Below are 19125 nucleotides of genomic sequence, written 5' to 3'. Positions count from 1 at the left end.
CTACATACACATTATACACCACCACTAGGGGGAGATCACTACATACACATTATACACCACCACTAGGGGGAGATCACTACATACAGATAATACACCACCACTAGGGGGAGATCATTACATACAGATTATACACCACCACTAGGAGGAGATCACTACATACACATTATACACCACCACTAGGAGGAGATAACTACATACAGATTATACACCACCACTAGGGGGAGATCACTACATACAGATTATACACCACCACTAGGGGGCGATCACTACATACAGATTATACACCAACACTAGGGGGAGATCACTACATACAGATTATACACCACCACTAGGAGGAGATCACTACATACAGATAATACACCACCACTAGGGGGAGATTATTACATACAGATTATACACCACCACTAGGAGGAGATCACTACATACACATTATACACCACCACTAGGAGGAGATAACTACATACAGATTATACACCACCACTAGGGGGAGATCACTACATACAGATTATACACCACCACTAGGGGGAGATCACTACATACACATTATACACCACCACTAGGGGGAGATCACTACATACAGATTATACACTACCACGAGGAGGAGATTTCTACATACAGATTATACACCACCACTAGGGGGAGATCACTACATACAGATTATACATCGTCACTAGGAGGAGGTCACTACATACAGATTATACACCACCACTAGGGGGACATCACTACATACAGATTATAAAACACCACTAGGAGGAGATCACTAAATACAGATTAGACACCACCACTAGGGGGAGATCACTACATACAGATTATACACCACCACTAGGAGGAGATCACTACATACAGATAATACACCACCACTAGGGGGAGATCATTACATACAGATTATACACCACCACTAGAGGGAACTCACTACATACAGATTATACACAACCACTAGGAGGAGATCACTACTTACAGATTATACACCACCACTAGGGGGAGATCACTACATACACATTATACATCACCACTAGGGGGAGATCACTACATACACATTATACACCACCACTAGGAGGAGGTCAGTACATACACATTATACACCACCACTAGTGGGAACTCACTACATACAGATTATACACCACCAATACGGGGAGATCACTACATACACAATATACACCACCACTAGGGGGAGAACACTACATACAGATTATACACCACCACTAGGAGGAGATCAATACATACACATTATACACCACCACTAGGGGGAGAACACTATATACAGATTATACACCACCACTAGGGGGAGATCACTACATATACATTATACACCACCACTAGGAGGAGATCACTACATACAGATTATACACCACCACTAGGGGGAGCTCACTACATACAGGTTATACACCACCACTAGGAGGAGATCACTACATACAGATTATACACCACCACTAGGGGGAGATCACTACATACAGATTATACACCACCACTAGGGGGAGATGACTACATACACATTATACACCACCACTAGGAGGAGATCACTACATACACATTATACACCACCACTAGGAGGAGATCACTACATACACATTATACACCACCATTAGGGGGAGATCACTACATACAGATTATACACCACCACTAGGAGGAGCTCACTACATACACATTATACACCACCACTAGGGGGAGATCACTACATACACATTATACACAACCACTAGGGGGAGATCACTACATACAAATTATACACCACCACTAGGAGGAGATCACTACATACACATTATACACCACCACTAGGGGGAGATCACTACATACAGATTATACACCACCACTAGGAGGAGATCACTACATACAGATTATACACCACCACTAGGAGGAGATCACTACATACACATTATACACCACCACTAGAAGGAGATCACTACATACAGATTATACACCACCACTAGGAGGAGATCACTACATACTCATTATACACCACCACTAGGGGGAGATCACTACATACAGATTATACACCACCACTAGGGGGAGATCACTACATACACATTATACACCACCACTAGGAGGAGATCACTACATACAGATTATACACCACCACTAGGGGGAGATCACTACATACAGATTATACACCACCACTAGGGGGAGATCACTACATTCAGATTATACACCACCACTAGGGGGAGTTTACTAAATAGAGATTATACATGACCACTAGGGGGAGATCACTACATACAGATTAGACACCACCATTAAGGGGAAATTACCACCACTAGGGGGAGCTCACTACATACAGATTATACACCACCACTAGGGGGAGATCACTACATTCAGATTATGCACCACCACTAGGGGGAGTTTACTAAATACAGATTATACATCACCACTAGGGGGAGATCACTACATACAGGTTATACACCACCAGTAGGGGGAGATTAGTACATACAGATTATACATCACCACTAGGGGGAGATCACTACATACAGATTATACATCACCACTAGTGGGAGCTCACTACATACAGATTATACACCACCACTAGGATGAGATCACTACATACACATTATACACCACCACTAGGAGGAGATCACTACATACACATTATACACCACCACTAGGAGGAGATCACTACATACACATTATACACCACCACTAGGGGGAGATCACTACATACACATTATACACCACCACTAGGGGGAGATCACTACATACACATTATACACCACCACTAGGAGGAGATCACTACATACAGATTATACCCCACCACTAGGGGAAGATAACTACATGCAGATTATACACCACCACTAGGGGGAGATCACTACATACAGATTATACACCACCACTAGGAGGAGATCACTACATACAGATTATACACCACCACTAGGGGGAGCTCACTACATACAGATTATACACCACCACTAGGAGGAGATCACTACATACAGATTATACACCAACACTAGGGGGGGATCACTACATATAGATTATACACCACCACTAGAAGGAGATCACTATATACAGATTATACACTACCACTAGAGGGAGATCACTACATACAGATTATACATTACCACTAGGGTGAGCTCACTACATACACATTATACACCACCACTAGGGGGAGATCACTACATACAGATTATACACCACCACTAGGGGGAGATCACTACATACAGATTATACACCACCACTAGGGGGAGATCACTACATACACATTATACACCCCCACTAGGGGGAGATCACTACATACAGATTATACACCACCTCTAGGAGGAGCTAACTACATACAGATTATACATCACCACTAGGGGGAGATCACTACATACAGATTATCCACCACCACTAGGAGTAGATCACTACATACAGATTATACACCACCACTAGGGGGAGATCACTACATACACATTATACACCACCACTAGGGGGAGCTCACTACATACACATTATACACCAACACTAGGAGGAGATCACTACATACACATTATACACCACCACTAGGGGGGGATCACTACATACACATTATACACCACCACTAGGGGGAGATCACTACATACAGATTATACACCACCACTAGGGGGAGATCACTACATACAGATTATACACCACCACTAGGAGGAGCTCACTACATACAGATTATACACCACCACTAGGGGGAGATCACTACATACAGATTATACACCACCACTAGGGGTAGATCACTACATACAGATTATACACCACCACTAGGAGGAGATCACTACATACAGATTATACACCACCACTAGAAGGAGATCACTACATACAGATTATACACCACCACTAGGAGGAGATCACTACATACACATTATACACCACCACTAGGAGGAGATCACTACATACACATTATACACCACCACTAGAAGGAGATCACTACATACAGATTATACACCACCACTAGGAGGAGATCACTACATACTCATTATACACCACCACTAGGGGGAGATCACTACATACAGATTATACACCACCACTAGGGGGAGATCACTACATACACATTATACACCACCACTAGGAGGAGATCACTACATACAGATTATACACCACCACTAGGGGGAGATCACTACATACAGATTATACACCACCACTAGGGGGAGATCACTACATTCAGATTATACACCACCACTAGGGGGAGTTTACTAAATAGAGATTATACATGACCACTAGGGGGAGATCACTACATACAGATTAGACACCACCATTAAGGGGAAATTACCACCACTAGGGGGAGCTCACTACATACAGATTATACACCACCACTAGGGGGAGATCACTACATTCAGATTATGCACCACCACTAGGGGGAGTTTACTAAATACAGATTATACATCACCACTAGGGGGAGATCACTACATACAGGTTATACACCACCAGTAGGGGGAGATTAGTACATACAGATTATACATCACCACTAGGGGGAGATCACTACATACAGATTATACATCACCACTAGTGGGAGCTCACTACATACAGATTATACACCACCACTAGGAGGAGATCACTACATACACATTATACACCACCACTAGGAGGAGATCACTACATACACATTATACACCACCACTAGGAGGAGATCACTACATACACATTATACACCACCACTAGGGGGAGATCACTACATACACATTATACACCACCACTAGGGGGAGATCACTACATACACATTATACACCACCACTAGAAGGAGATCACTACATACAGATTATACCCCACCACTAGGGGAAGATAACTACATGCAGATTATACACCACCACTAGGGGGAGATCACTACATACAGATTATACACCACCACTAGGAGGAGATCACTACATACAGATTATACACCACCACTAGGGGGAGCTCACTACATACAGATTATACACCACCACTAGGAGGAGATCACTATATACAGATTATACACCAACACTAGGGGGGGATCACTACATATAGATTATACACCACCACTAGAAGGAGATCACTATATACAGATTATACACTACCACTAGAGGGAGATCACTACATACAGATTATACATTACCACTAGGGTGAGCTCACTACATACACATTATACACCACCACTAGGGGGAGATCACTACATACAGATTATACACCACCACTAGGGGGAGATCACTACATACAGATTATACAACACCACTAGGGGGAGATCACTACATACACATTATACACCCCCACTAGGGGGAGATCACTACATACAGATTATACACCACCTCTAGGAGGAGCTAACTACATACAGATTATACATCACCACTAGGGGGAGATCACTACATACAGATTATCCACCACCACTAGGAGTAGATCACTACATACAGATTATACACCACCACTAGGGGGAGATCACTACATACACATTATACACCACCACTAGGGGGAGCTCACTACATACACATTATACACCAACACTAGGAGGAGATCACTACATACACATTATACACCACCACTAGGGGGGGATCACTACATACACATTATACACCACCACTAGGGGGAGATCACTACATACAGATTATACACCACCACTAGGGGGAGATCACTACATACAGATTATACACCACCACTAGGAGGAGCTCACTACATACAGATTATACACCACCACTAGGGGGAGATCACTACATACAGATTATACACCACCACTAGGGGTAGATCACTACATACAGATTATACACCACCACTAGGAGGAGATCACTACATACAGATTATACACCACCACTAGGGGGAGATCACTACATACAGATTATACACCACCACTAGGAGGAGATTGCTACATACAGATTATACACCACCACTAGGAGGAGATTGCTACATACACATTATACACCACCACTAGGGGGAGAGCACTACATACACATTATACACCACTACTAGGGGGAGATCACTACATACACATTATACAACACCACTAGGGGGAGATCACTACATACACATTATACACCACCACTAGGGGGAGATCACTACATACACATTATACACCACCACTAGGGGGAGCTCACTGCATACACATTATACATCACCACTAGGAGGAGATCACTACATACAGATTATACACCACCACTAGGGGGAGATCACTACATACAGATTATACACCACCACTAGGAGGAGATCACTACATACACATTATACACCACCACTAGGAGGAGATCACTACATACACATTATACACCACCACTAGGGGGAGCTCACTACATACAGATTATACACCACCACTAGGAGGAGATCACTACATACACATTATACATCACCACTAGGAGATCACTACATACACATTATACACCACCACTAGGGGAAGATCACTACATACACATTATACACCACCACTAGGAGATCACTACATACAGATTATACACCACCACTAGGGGGAGATCACTACATACAGATTATACACCACCACTAGGGGGAGATCACTACATACAGATTATACACCACCACTAGGAGGAGATCACTACATACACATTATACACCACCACTAGGAGGAGATCACTACATACACATTATACACCACCACTAGGGGGAGCTCACTACATACAGATTATACACCACCACTAGGAGGAGATCACTACATACAGATTATACACCACCACTAGGAGGAGATCACTACATGCAGATTATACACCACCACTAGGGGGAGATCACTACATACAGATTATATACCACCACTAGGGGGAGATCACTACATACACATTATACACCACCACTAGGAGGAGATCACTACATACACATTATACACCACCACTAGGAGGAGATCACTACATACAGATTATACACCACCACTAGGAGGAGATCACTACATACACATTATACACCACCACTAGGGGGAGATCACTACATACACATTATACACCACCACTAGGGGGAGATCACTACATACACATTATACACCACCACTAGGAGGAGATCACTACATACACATTATACACCACCACTAGGGGGAGATCACTACATACACATTATACACCACCACTAGGGGGAGATCACTACATACAGATTATACACCACCACTAGGGGGAGATCACTACATACAGATTATACACCACCACTAGGGGGAGATCACTACATACACATTATACACCCCCACTAGGGGGAGATCACTACATACAGATTATACACCACCTCTAGGAGGAGCTAACTACATACAGATTATACATCACCACTAGGGGGAGATCACTACATACAGATTATCCATCACCACTAGGAGTAGATCACTACATACAGATTATACACCACCACTAGGGGGAGATCACTACATACAGATTATCCACCACCACTAGGAGTAGATCACTACATACAGATTATACACCACCACTAGGGGGAGATCACTACATACACATTATACACCACCACTAGGGGGAGCTCACTACATACACATTATACACCAACACTAGGAGGAGATCACTACATACACATTATACACCACCACTAGGGGGGGATCACTACATACACATTATACACCACCACTAGGGGGAGCTCACTACATACACATTATACACCAACACTAGGAGGAGATCACTACATACACATTATACACCACCACTAGGGGGGGATCACTACATACACATTATACACCACCACTAGGGGGAGATCACTACATACAGATTATACACCACCACTAGGGGGAGATCACTACATACAGATTATACAGCACCACTAGGAGGAGCTCACTACATACAGATTATACACCACCACTAGGGGGAGATCACTACATACAGATTATACACCACCACTAGGGGGAGATCACTACATACAGATTATACACCACCACTAGGAGGAGATCACTACATACAGATTATACACCACCACTAGGGGGAGATCACTACATACAGATTATAAACCACCACTAGGAGGAGATTGCTACATACAGATTATATACCACCATTAGGAGGAGATTGCTACATACACATTATACACCACCACTAGGGGGAGAGCACTACATACACATTATACACCACTACTAGGGGGAGATCACTACATACACATTATACAACACCACTAGGGGGAGATCACTACATACACATTATACACCACCACTAGGGGGCGATCACTACATACACATTATACACCACCACTAGGGGGAGATCACTACATACACATTATACACCACCACTAGGGGGAGCTCACTGCATACACATTATACATCACCACTAGGAGGAGATCACTACATACACATTATACACCACCACTAGGGGGAGATCACTACATACACATTATACACCACCACTAGGAGGAGATCACTACATACAGATTATACACCACCACTAGGGGGAGATCACTACATACAGATTATACACCACCACTAGGAGGAGATCACTACATGCAGATTATACACCACCACTAGGGGGAGATCACTACATAAAAATTATACACCACCACTAGGAGGAGATCACTACATACACATTATACACCACCACTAGGAGGAGATCACTACATACAGATTATACACCACCACTAGGAGGAGATCACTACATACAGATTATACACCACCACTAGGAGGAGATCACTACATACACATTATACACCACCACTAGGGGGAGATCACTACATACACATTATACACCACCACTAGGAGGAGATCACTACATACAGATTATACACCACCACTAGGGGGAGATCACTACATACACATTATACACCACCACTAGGAGGAGATCACTACATACACATTATACACCACCACTAGGGGGAGATCACTACATACACATTATACACCACCACTAGGGGGAGATCACTACATACACATTATACACCACCACTAGGAGGAGATCACTACATACAGATTATACACCACCACTAGGGGGAGATCACTACATACAGATTATACACCACCACTAGGAGGAGATCACTACATGCAGATTATACACCACCACTAGGGGGAGATCACTACATAAAAATTATACACCACCACTAGGAGGAGATCACTACATACACATTATACACCACCACTAGGAGGAGATCACTACATACAGATTATACACCACCACTAGGAGGAGATCACTACATACAGATTATACACCACCACTAGGAGGAGATCACTACATACACATTATACACCACCACTAGGGGGAGATCACTACATACACATTATACACCACCACTAGGAGGAGATCACTACATACAGATTATACACCACCACTAGGGGGAGATCACTACATACACATTATACACCACCACTAGGAGGAGATCACTACATACACATTATACACCACCACTAGGGGGAGATCACTACATACAGATTATACACCACCACTAGGAGGAGATCACTACATACAGATTATACACCACCACTAGGAGGAGATCACTACATACACATTATACACCACCACTAGGGGAAGATCACTACATAGAGATTATACACCACCACTAGGAGGAGATCACTACATAGAGATTATACACCACCACTAGGGGGAGCTCACTACATACACATTATACACCACCACTAGGGGGAGATCACTACATACACATTATACACCACCACTAGGGGGAGATCACTACATACACATTATACACCACCACTAGGAGGAGATCACTACATACAGATTATACACCACCACTAGGAGGAGATCACTACATACAGATTATACACCACCACTAGGAGGAGATCACTACATACAGATTATACACCACCACTAGGGGGAGATCACTACATACAGATTATACACCACCACTAGGGGGAGCTCACTACATACAGATTATACACCACCACTAGGAGGAGATCACTACATACACATTATACACCACCACTAGGGGGAGTTCACTACATACAGATTATACACCACCACTAGGGGGAGATCACTACATACAGATTATACACCACCACTAGGAGGAGATCACTACATACAGATTATACACCACCACTAGGGGGAGATCACTACATACACATTATACACCACCACTAGGGGGAGATCACTACATACACATTATACACCACCACTAGGAGGAGATCACTACATACACATAATACACCACCCCTAGCTATAGCAGCTGTAAATATATAACACATCCCAGGTTATAGCGGGGTATAATATATAACACATCCCAGGTTATAGCGGGGTATAATATATAACACATCCCAGGTTATAGCGGGGTATAATATATAACACATCCCAGGTTATAGCGGGGTATAATATATAACACATTCCAGGTTACAGCGGGGTATAATATATAACACATCCCAGGTTATAGCGGGGTATAATATATAACACATCCCAGGTTATAGCGGGGTATAATATATAACACATCCCAGGTTATAGCGGGGTATAATATATAACACATCCCAGGTTATAGCGGGGTATAATATATAACACATCCCAGGTTATAGCGGGGTATAACATATAACACACCCCAGGTTATAGCGGGGTATAATATATAACACATCCCAGGTTATAGCGGGGTATAATATATAACACATCCCAGGTTACAGCGGGGTATAATATATAACACATCCCAGGTTATAGCGGGGTATAATATATAACACATCCCAGGTTATAGCGGGGTATAATATATAACACATCCCAGGTTATAGCGGGGTATAATATATAACACATCCCAGGTTATAGCGGGGTATAATATATAACACATCCCAGGTTACAGCGGGGTATAATATATAACACATCTCAGGTTATAGCGGGGTATAATATATAACACATCTCAGGTTATAGCGGGGTATAATACATTACACATCCCAGGTTATAGCGGGGTATAATATACAACACATCTCAGGTTATAGCGGGGTATAATACATTACACATCCCAGGTTATAGCAGGGTATAATATATAACACACCCCAGGTTATAGCGGGGTATAATATATAACACATCCCAGGTTATAGCGGGGTATAATATATAACACATCCCAGGTTATAGCGGGGTATAGTATATAACACATCCCAGGTTATAGCGGGGTATAATATATAACACATCCCAGGTTATAGCGGGGTATAATATATAACACATTCCAGGTTATAGCGGGGTATAATATATAACACATCCCAGGTTATAGTGGGGTAAAATATATAACACCCCCCCGGTTATAGCGGGGTATAATATATAACACATCCCAGGTTATAGCGGGGTATAATATATAACACATCCCAGGTTATAGCGGGGTATAATATATAACACATCCCAGGTTATAGTGGGGTATAATATATAACACATCCCAGGTTATAGCGGGGTATAATATATAACACATCCCAGGTTATAGCGGGGTATAATATATAACACATCCCAGGTTATAGCGGGGTATAATATATAACACATCCCAGGTTATAGCGGGGTATAATATATAACACATCCCAGGTTATAGCGGGGTATAATATATAACACATCTCAGGTTACAGCGGGGTATAATATATAACACATCCCAGGTTATAGCGGGGTATAATATATAACACATCCCAGGTTATAGCGGGGTATAATATATAACACATCCCAGGTTATAGCGGGGTATAATATATAACACATCCCAGGTTATAGCGGGGTATAATATATAACACATCCCAGGTTATAGCGGGGTATAATATATAACACATCCCAGGTTATAGCGGGGTATAATATATAACACACCCCAGGTTATAGCGGGGTATAATATATAACACATCCCAGGTTATAGCGGGGTATAATATATAACACATCCCAGGTTATAGCGGGGTATAATATATAACACACCCCAGGTTATAGCGGGGTATAATATATAACACATCCCAGGTTATAGCGGGGTATAATATATAACACATCCCAGGTTATAGTGGGGTAAAATATATAACACCCCCCCGGTTATAGCGGGGTATAATATATAACACATCCCAGGTTATAGCGGGGTATAATATATAACACATCCTAGGTTATAGCGGGGTATAATATATAACACATCCCAGGTTATAGCGGGGTATAATATATAACACACCCCAGGTTATAGCGGGGTATAATATATAACACACCCCAGGTTATAGCGGGGTATAATATATAACACACCCCAGGTTATAGCGGGGTATAATATATAACACACCCCAGGTTACAGCGGGGTATAATATATAACACATCCCAGGTTATAGCGGGGTATAATATATAACACATCCCAGGTTATAGCGGGGTATAATATATAACACATCCCAGGTTATAGCGGGGTATAATATATAACACATCCCAGGTTATAGCGGGGTATAATATATAACACATCCCAGGTTATAGCGGGGTATAATATATAACACATCCCAGGTTATAGCGGGGTATAATATATAACACATCCCAGGTTATAGCGGGGTATAATATATAACACACCCCAGGTTATAGCGGGGTATAATATATAACACATCCCAGGTTATAGCGGGGTATAATATATAACACATCCTAGGTTATAGCGGGGTATAATATATAACACACCCCAGGTTATAGCGGGGTATAATATATAACACATCCCAGGTTACAGCGGGGTATAATATATAACACATCCCAGGTTATAGTGGGGTAAAATATATAACACCCCCCCGGTTATAGCGGGGTATAATATATAACACATCCCAGGTTATAGCGGGGTATAATATATAACACATCCTAGGTTATAGCGGGGTATAATATATAACACATCCCAGGTTATAGCGGGGTATAATATATAACACACCCCAGGTTATAGCGGGGTATAATATATAACACACCCCAGGTTATAGCGGGGTATAATATATAACACACCCCAGGTTATAGCGGGGTATAATATATAACACACCCCAGGTTACAGCGGGGTATAATATATAACACATCCCAGGTTATAGCGGGGTATAATATATAACACATCCCAGGTTATAGCGGGGTATAATATATAACACATCCCAGGTTATAGCGGGGTATAATATATAACACATCCCAGGTTATAGCGGGGTATAATATATAACACATCCCAGGTTATAGCGGGGTATAATATATAACACATCCCAGGTTATAGCGGGGTATAATATATAACACATCCCAGGTTATAGCGGGGTATAATATATAACACATCCCAGGTTATAGCGGGGTATAATATATAACACATCCCAGGTTATAGCGGGGTATAATATATAACACACCCCAGGTTACAGCGGGGTATAATATATAACACACCCCAGGTTATAGCGGGGTATAATATATAACACACCCCAGGTTATAGCGGGGTATAATATATAACACACCCCAGGTTACAGCGGGGTATAATATATAACACACCCCAGGTTATAGCGGGGTATAATATATAACACATTCCAGGTTATAGCGGGGTATAATATATAACACATTCCAGGTTATAGCGGGGTATAATATATAACACATCCCAGGTTATAGCGGGGTATAATATATAACACACCCCAGGTTATAGCGGTGTATAATATATAACACATCCCAGGTTATAGCGGGGTATAATATATAACACATCCCAGGTTATAGCGGTGTATAATATATCACACTCCCCAGGTTATAGCGGGGTATCACATAGGGGCGGGTACCTGAATATGAGCAGGATGAAGGTAGCGATGATGAGGGCGGAGAAGGACAGCGAGTAGCCTATGGTGTAGATGATGGACAGGGAGGAGAGCTGCTCTTCTGGTGGGACCTGGGGAGAGATTATAGACCGGACATTATATTTATAATGGTGCCGAATCAAAGAAAGAGGATAAAACATAACAATGATTACAGGACCTACAGAAACCTGCGGGGGCTGAGCACAGAGCACAGAGCACAGCAGTGTGAGGACACCCACCCAGAGCACCTGGAGCAGCTACAATCCTGGAATATACACAACAGATGGAAGACGTAGCGACACGTTAGCAATGTGTAAACCTCTGTGTATACATCCGGGGGCGGCACCATCTATACATCCGGGGGCGGCACCATCTATACATCCGGGGGCGGCACCATCTATACATCCGGGGGCGGAACCATCTATACATCCAGGGGCGGCACCATCTATACATCCAGGGGCGGAACCATCTATACATCAGGGGGCGGCACCATCTATACATCCGGGGGCTGCACAATCTATACATCAGTGGGCGGCACCATCTATACATCAGGGGTCGCACCATCTATAGATCAGGGGGCGGCACCATCTATACATCAGGGGGCGGCACCATCTATACATCCGGGGGCGGCACCATCTATACATCCGGGGGCGGCACCATCTATACATCCAGGGGCGGCACCATCTATACATCCAGGGGCGGCACCATCTATACATCCGGGGGCGGCACAATCTATACATCCGGGGGTGGCACCATCTATACATCCGGGGGTGGCACCATCTATTCATCCGGGGGCGGCACCATCTATACATCCTGGGGCAGAACCATCTGTACATCCGGGGGTGGCACCATCTATACATCCGGGGGCGGCACCATCTATACATCAGGGGGCGGCACCTACTATACATCAGTGGGCGGCACCTACTATACATCCGGGGGCGGCACCATCTAATACATCCGTGGGCGGCACCATCTAATACATCCCGGGGCGGCACAATCTATACATCCGGGGGCGGCACCATCTATACATCCTGGGGCAGAACCATCTGTACATCCGGGGGCGGCACCATCTATAGATCAGGGGGCGGCACTATCTATACATCAGGGGGCGGCACCATCTATACATCAGGGGGCGGCACCATCTATACATCCGGGGGCGGAACCATCTATACATCCAGGGGCGGCACCTACTATACATCCGTGGGCGGCACCATCTAGTACATCCGGGGGCGGCACAATCTATACATCCGGGGGTGGCACTATCTATATATCCGGGGACGGCACTATCTATATATCCGGGGACGGCACCATCTATACATCCGGGGGCGGCACCATCTATACATCCTGGGGCAGAACCATCTGTACATCCGGGGGCAGAACCATCTGTACATCCGGGGGCAGAACCATCTGTACATCCGGGGGCGGCACCATCTGTACATCAGGGGTCGCACCATCTATAGATCAGGGGGCGGCACCATCTATACATCAGGGGGCGGCACCATCTATACATCAGGGGGCGGCACCATCTATACATCCGGGGGCGGAACCATCTATACATCCGGGGGCGGAACCATCTATACATCCAGGGGCGGCACCATCTATACATCCAGGGGCGGCACCATCTATACATCCGGGGGCGGCACCATCTATACATCCGGGGGCGGCACCATCTATACATCCGGGGGCGGAACCATCTGTACATCCAGGGGCGGCATCATCTATACATCAGTGGGCGGCACCATCTATACATCCGGGGGCGGCACCATCTATACATCAGGGGTCGCACCATCTATAGATCAGGGGGTGGCACCATCTATACATCAATGGGCGGCACCTACTATACATCAGTGGGCGGCACCATCTATACTTCAGGGGGCGGCACCATCTATACATCAGTGGGCGGCACCATCTATACATCAGGGGTCGCACCATCTATACATCAGGAGTCGCACCATCTATAGATCAGAGGTGGCACCATCTATAGATCAGGGGTGGCACCATCTATACATCAGGGGGCGGCACCATCTATAGATCAGGGGGCGGCACCTACTATACATCCGGGGGCGGCACCATCTAATACATCCGTGGGCGGCACCATCTAATACATCCGGGGGCGGCACAATCTATACATCCGAGGGAGGCACCATCTATACATCCTGGGGCAGAACCATCTGTACATCCGGGGGTGGCACTATCTATACATCCAGGGGCGGCACCTACTATACATCCGGGGGCGGCACCATCTAATTCATCCGTGGGCGGCATCATCTATACATCCTGGGGCAGAACCATCTGTACATCCGGGGGCAGAACCATCTGTACATCCGGGGGCAGAACCATCTATACATCCGGGGCCGGCACCATCTATACATCCTGGGGCAGAACCATCTGTACATCCGGGGGCAGAACCATCTGTACATCCGGGGGCAGAACCATCTATACATCCGGGGCCGGCACCATCTATACATCCTGGGGCAGAACCATCTGTACATCCGGGGGCAGAACCATCTGTACATCCGGGGGCAGAACCATCTGTACATCCGGGGGTGGCACCATCTGTACATCAGGGGTCGCACCATCTATAGATCAGGGGGCGGCACCATCTATACATCAGGGGGCGGCACCATCTATACATCCGGGGGCGGCACCATCTATACATCCGGGGGCGGAACCATCTATACATCCGGGGGCGGAACCATCTATACATCCAGGGGCGGCACCATCTATACATCCAGGGGCGGCACCATCTATACATCCGGGGGCGGCACCATCTATACATCCGGGGGCGGCACCATCTATACATCCGGGGGCGGAACCATCTGTACATCCGGGGACGGCACCATCTGTACATCCAGGGGCGGCATCATCTATACATCAGTGGGCGGCACCATCTATACATCCGGGGGCGGCACCATCTATACATCAGGGGTCGCACCATCTATAGATCAGGGGGTGGCACCATCTATACATCAATGGGCGGCACCTACTATACATCAGTGGGCGGCACCATCTATACTTCAGGGGGCGGCACCATCTATACATCAGTGGGCGGCACCATCTATACATCAGGGGTCGCACCATCTATACATCAGGAGTCGCACCATCTATAGATCAGGGGTGGCACCATCTATACATCAGGGGGCGGCACCATCTATAGATCAGGGGGCGGCACCTACTATACTTCCGGGGGCGGCACCATCTAATACATCCGTGGGCGGCACCATCTAATACATCCGGGGGCGGCACAATCTATACATCCGAGGGTGGCACCATCTATACATCCTGGGGCAGAACCATCTATACATCTGGGGAAGAACCATCTGCACATCCGGGGGCAGAACCATCTGTACATCCGGGGGCGGCACCATCTATACATCCGGGGGCGGCACCATCTATACATCAGTGGGCGGCACCATCTAATACATCCAGGGGCGGCACCATCTATACATCCAGGGGCGGCACCATCTATACATCCAGGGGCGGCACCATCTATACATCCGGGGGCGGCACCATCTATACATCCGGGGGCGGCACCATCTATACATCCGGGGGCGGCACCATCTATACATCCTGGGGCAGAACCATCTGTACATTCGGGGGCAGAACCATCTGTACATCCGGGGGCAGTCCATCTGTACATCCGGGGGCGGCACCATCTATACATCAGGGGTCGCACCATCTATAGATCAGGGGGCGGCACCATCTATACATCAGGGGGCGGCAACATCTATACATCAGGGGGCGGCACCATCTATACATCCGGGGGCGGAACCATCTATACATCCAGGGGCGGCACCATCTATACATCCAGGGGCGGCACCATCTATACATCCAGGGGCGGCACCATCTATACATCCGGGGGCGGCACAATCTATACATCCGGGGGTGGCACCATCTATACATCCGGGGGTGGCACCATCTATTCATCCGGGGGCGGCACCATCTATACATCCTGGGGCAGAACCATCTGTACATCCGGGGGTGGCACCATCTATACATCCGGGGGCGGCACCATCTATACATCAGGGGGCGGCACCTACTATACATCAGTGGGCGGCACCTACTATACATCCGGGGGCAGCACCATCTAATGCATCCGTGGGCGGCACCATCTAATACATCCGGGGGCGGCACAATCTATACATCCGGGGGTTGCACCATCTATACATCCGGGGGTGGCACCATCCATACATCCGGGGGCGGCACCATCTATACATCCGGGGGCGGCACCATCTATACATCCTGGGGAAGAACTATCTGTACATCCGGGGGCAGAACCATCTGTACATCCGGGGGCGGCACCATCTATACATCCGGGGGTGGCACCATCTATACATCCGGGGGCGGCACCATCTAATACATCCGGGGGCGGCACCATCTATACATCAGTGGGCGGCACCTACTACACATCCGGGGGCGGCACCTACTATACATCCGGGGGCGGCACCATCTAATACATCCGTGGGCGGCACCATCTAATACATCCGGGGGTGGCACAATCTATACATCCGGGGGCGGCACCATCTATACATCCGGGGGCGGCACCATCTATACATCCGGGGGCGGAACCATCTGTACATCCGGGGACGGCACCATCTATACATCCGGGGGTGGCACCATCTATACATCCGGGGGTGGCACCATCTATACATCCGGGGACGGCACCATCTATACATCCGGGGGCGGCACCATCTATACATCCGGGGGCGGAACCATCTATACATCCGGGGGCGGAACCATCTGTACATCCGGGGACGGCACCATCTGTACATCCAGGGGCGGCACCATCTATACATCAGTGGGCGGCACCATCTATACATCCGGGGGCGGCACCATCTATACATCAGGGGTCGCACCATCTATAGATCAGGGGGTGGCACCATCTATACATCAGTGGGCGGCACCTACTATACATCAGTGGGCGGCACCATCTATACATCAGGGGGCGGCACCTACTATACATCAGTGGGCGGCACCTACTATACATCCGGGGGCGGCACCATCTAATACATCCGTGGGCTGCACCATCTAATACATCCGGGGGCGGCACAATCTATACATCCGGGGGTGGCACCATCTATATATCCGGGGGTGGCACCATCTATACATCCGGGGGCAGAACCATCTGTACATCCGGGGGTGGCACCATCTATACATCCGGGGGCGGCACCATCTATACATCAGGGGGCGGCACCTACTATACATCAGTGGGCGGCACCTACTATACATCCGGGGGCGGCACTATCTAATACATCCGTGGGCGGCACCATCTAATACATCCGGGGCGGCACAATCTATACATCCGGGGGTGGCACCATCTATATATCCGGGGGTGGCACCATCTATACATCCGGGGGCGGCACAATCTATACATCCGGGGGTGGCACCATCTATATATCCGGGGGTGGCACCATCTATACATCCGGGGGCGGCACCATCTATACATCCGGGGGCGGCACCATCTATACATCCTGGGGCAGAACCATCTGTACATCCGGGGGCAGAACCATCTGTACATCCGGGGGCAGAACCATCTGTACATCCGGGGGCGGCACCATCTATACATCCGGGGGTGGCACCATCTATACATCCGGGGGCGGCACCATCTATACATCAGGGGGCGGCACCATCTATACATCAGTGGGCGGCACCATCTATATATCCGGGGG

General features: G+C 46.6%; 1 protein-coding gene across 1 annotated transcript in view; it reads right to left on the bottom strand.

Annotated features, from left to right (window-relative positions):
- The window catches only part of LOC140120783 (glucagon-like peptide 1 receptor), a 207251-nt gene that overhangs the window by 10170 nt on the left and 177956 nt on the right, over positions 1-19125 (bottom strand). Inside the window, exon 5 of the mRNA XM_072139726.1 lies at positions 13442-13548. Within this exon, the coding sequence (XP_071995827.1) occupies positions 13442-13548 (107 nt within the window). The remainder of the gene's footprint in view (positions 1-13441; positions 13549-19125) is intronic.

This window comes from Engystomops pustulosus, chromosome 3 (genome assembly GCF_040894005.1).
Source record: "Engystomops pustulosus chromosome 3, aEngPut4.maternal, whole genome shotgun sequence".
In the NCBI taxonomy this organism is placed as follows: Eukaryota; Metazoa; Chordata; class Amphibia; order Anura; family Leptodactylidae; genus Engystomops; species Engystomops pustulosus.
This window is presented reverse-complemented; position numbering and strand designations above follow the sequence as displayed.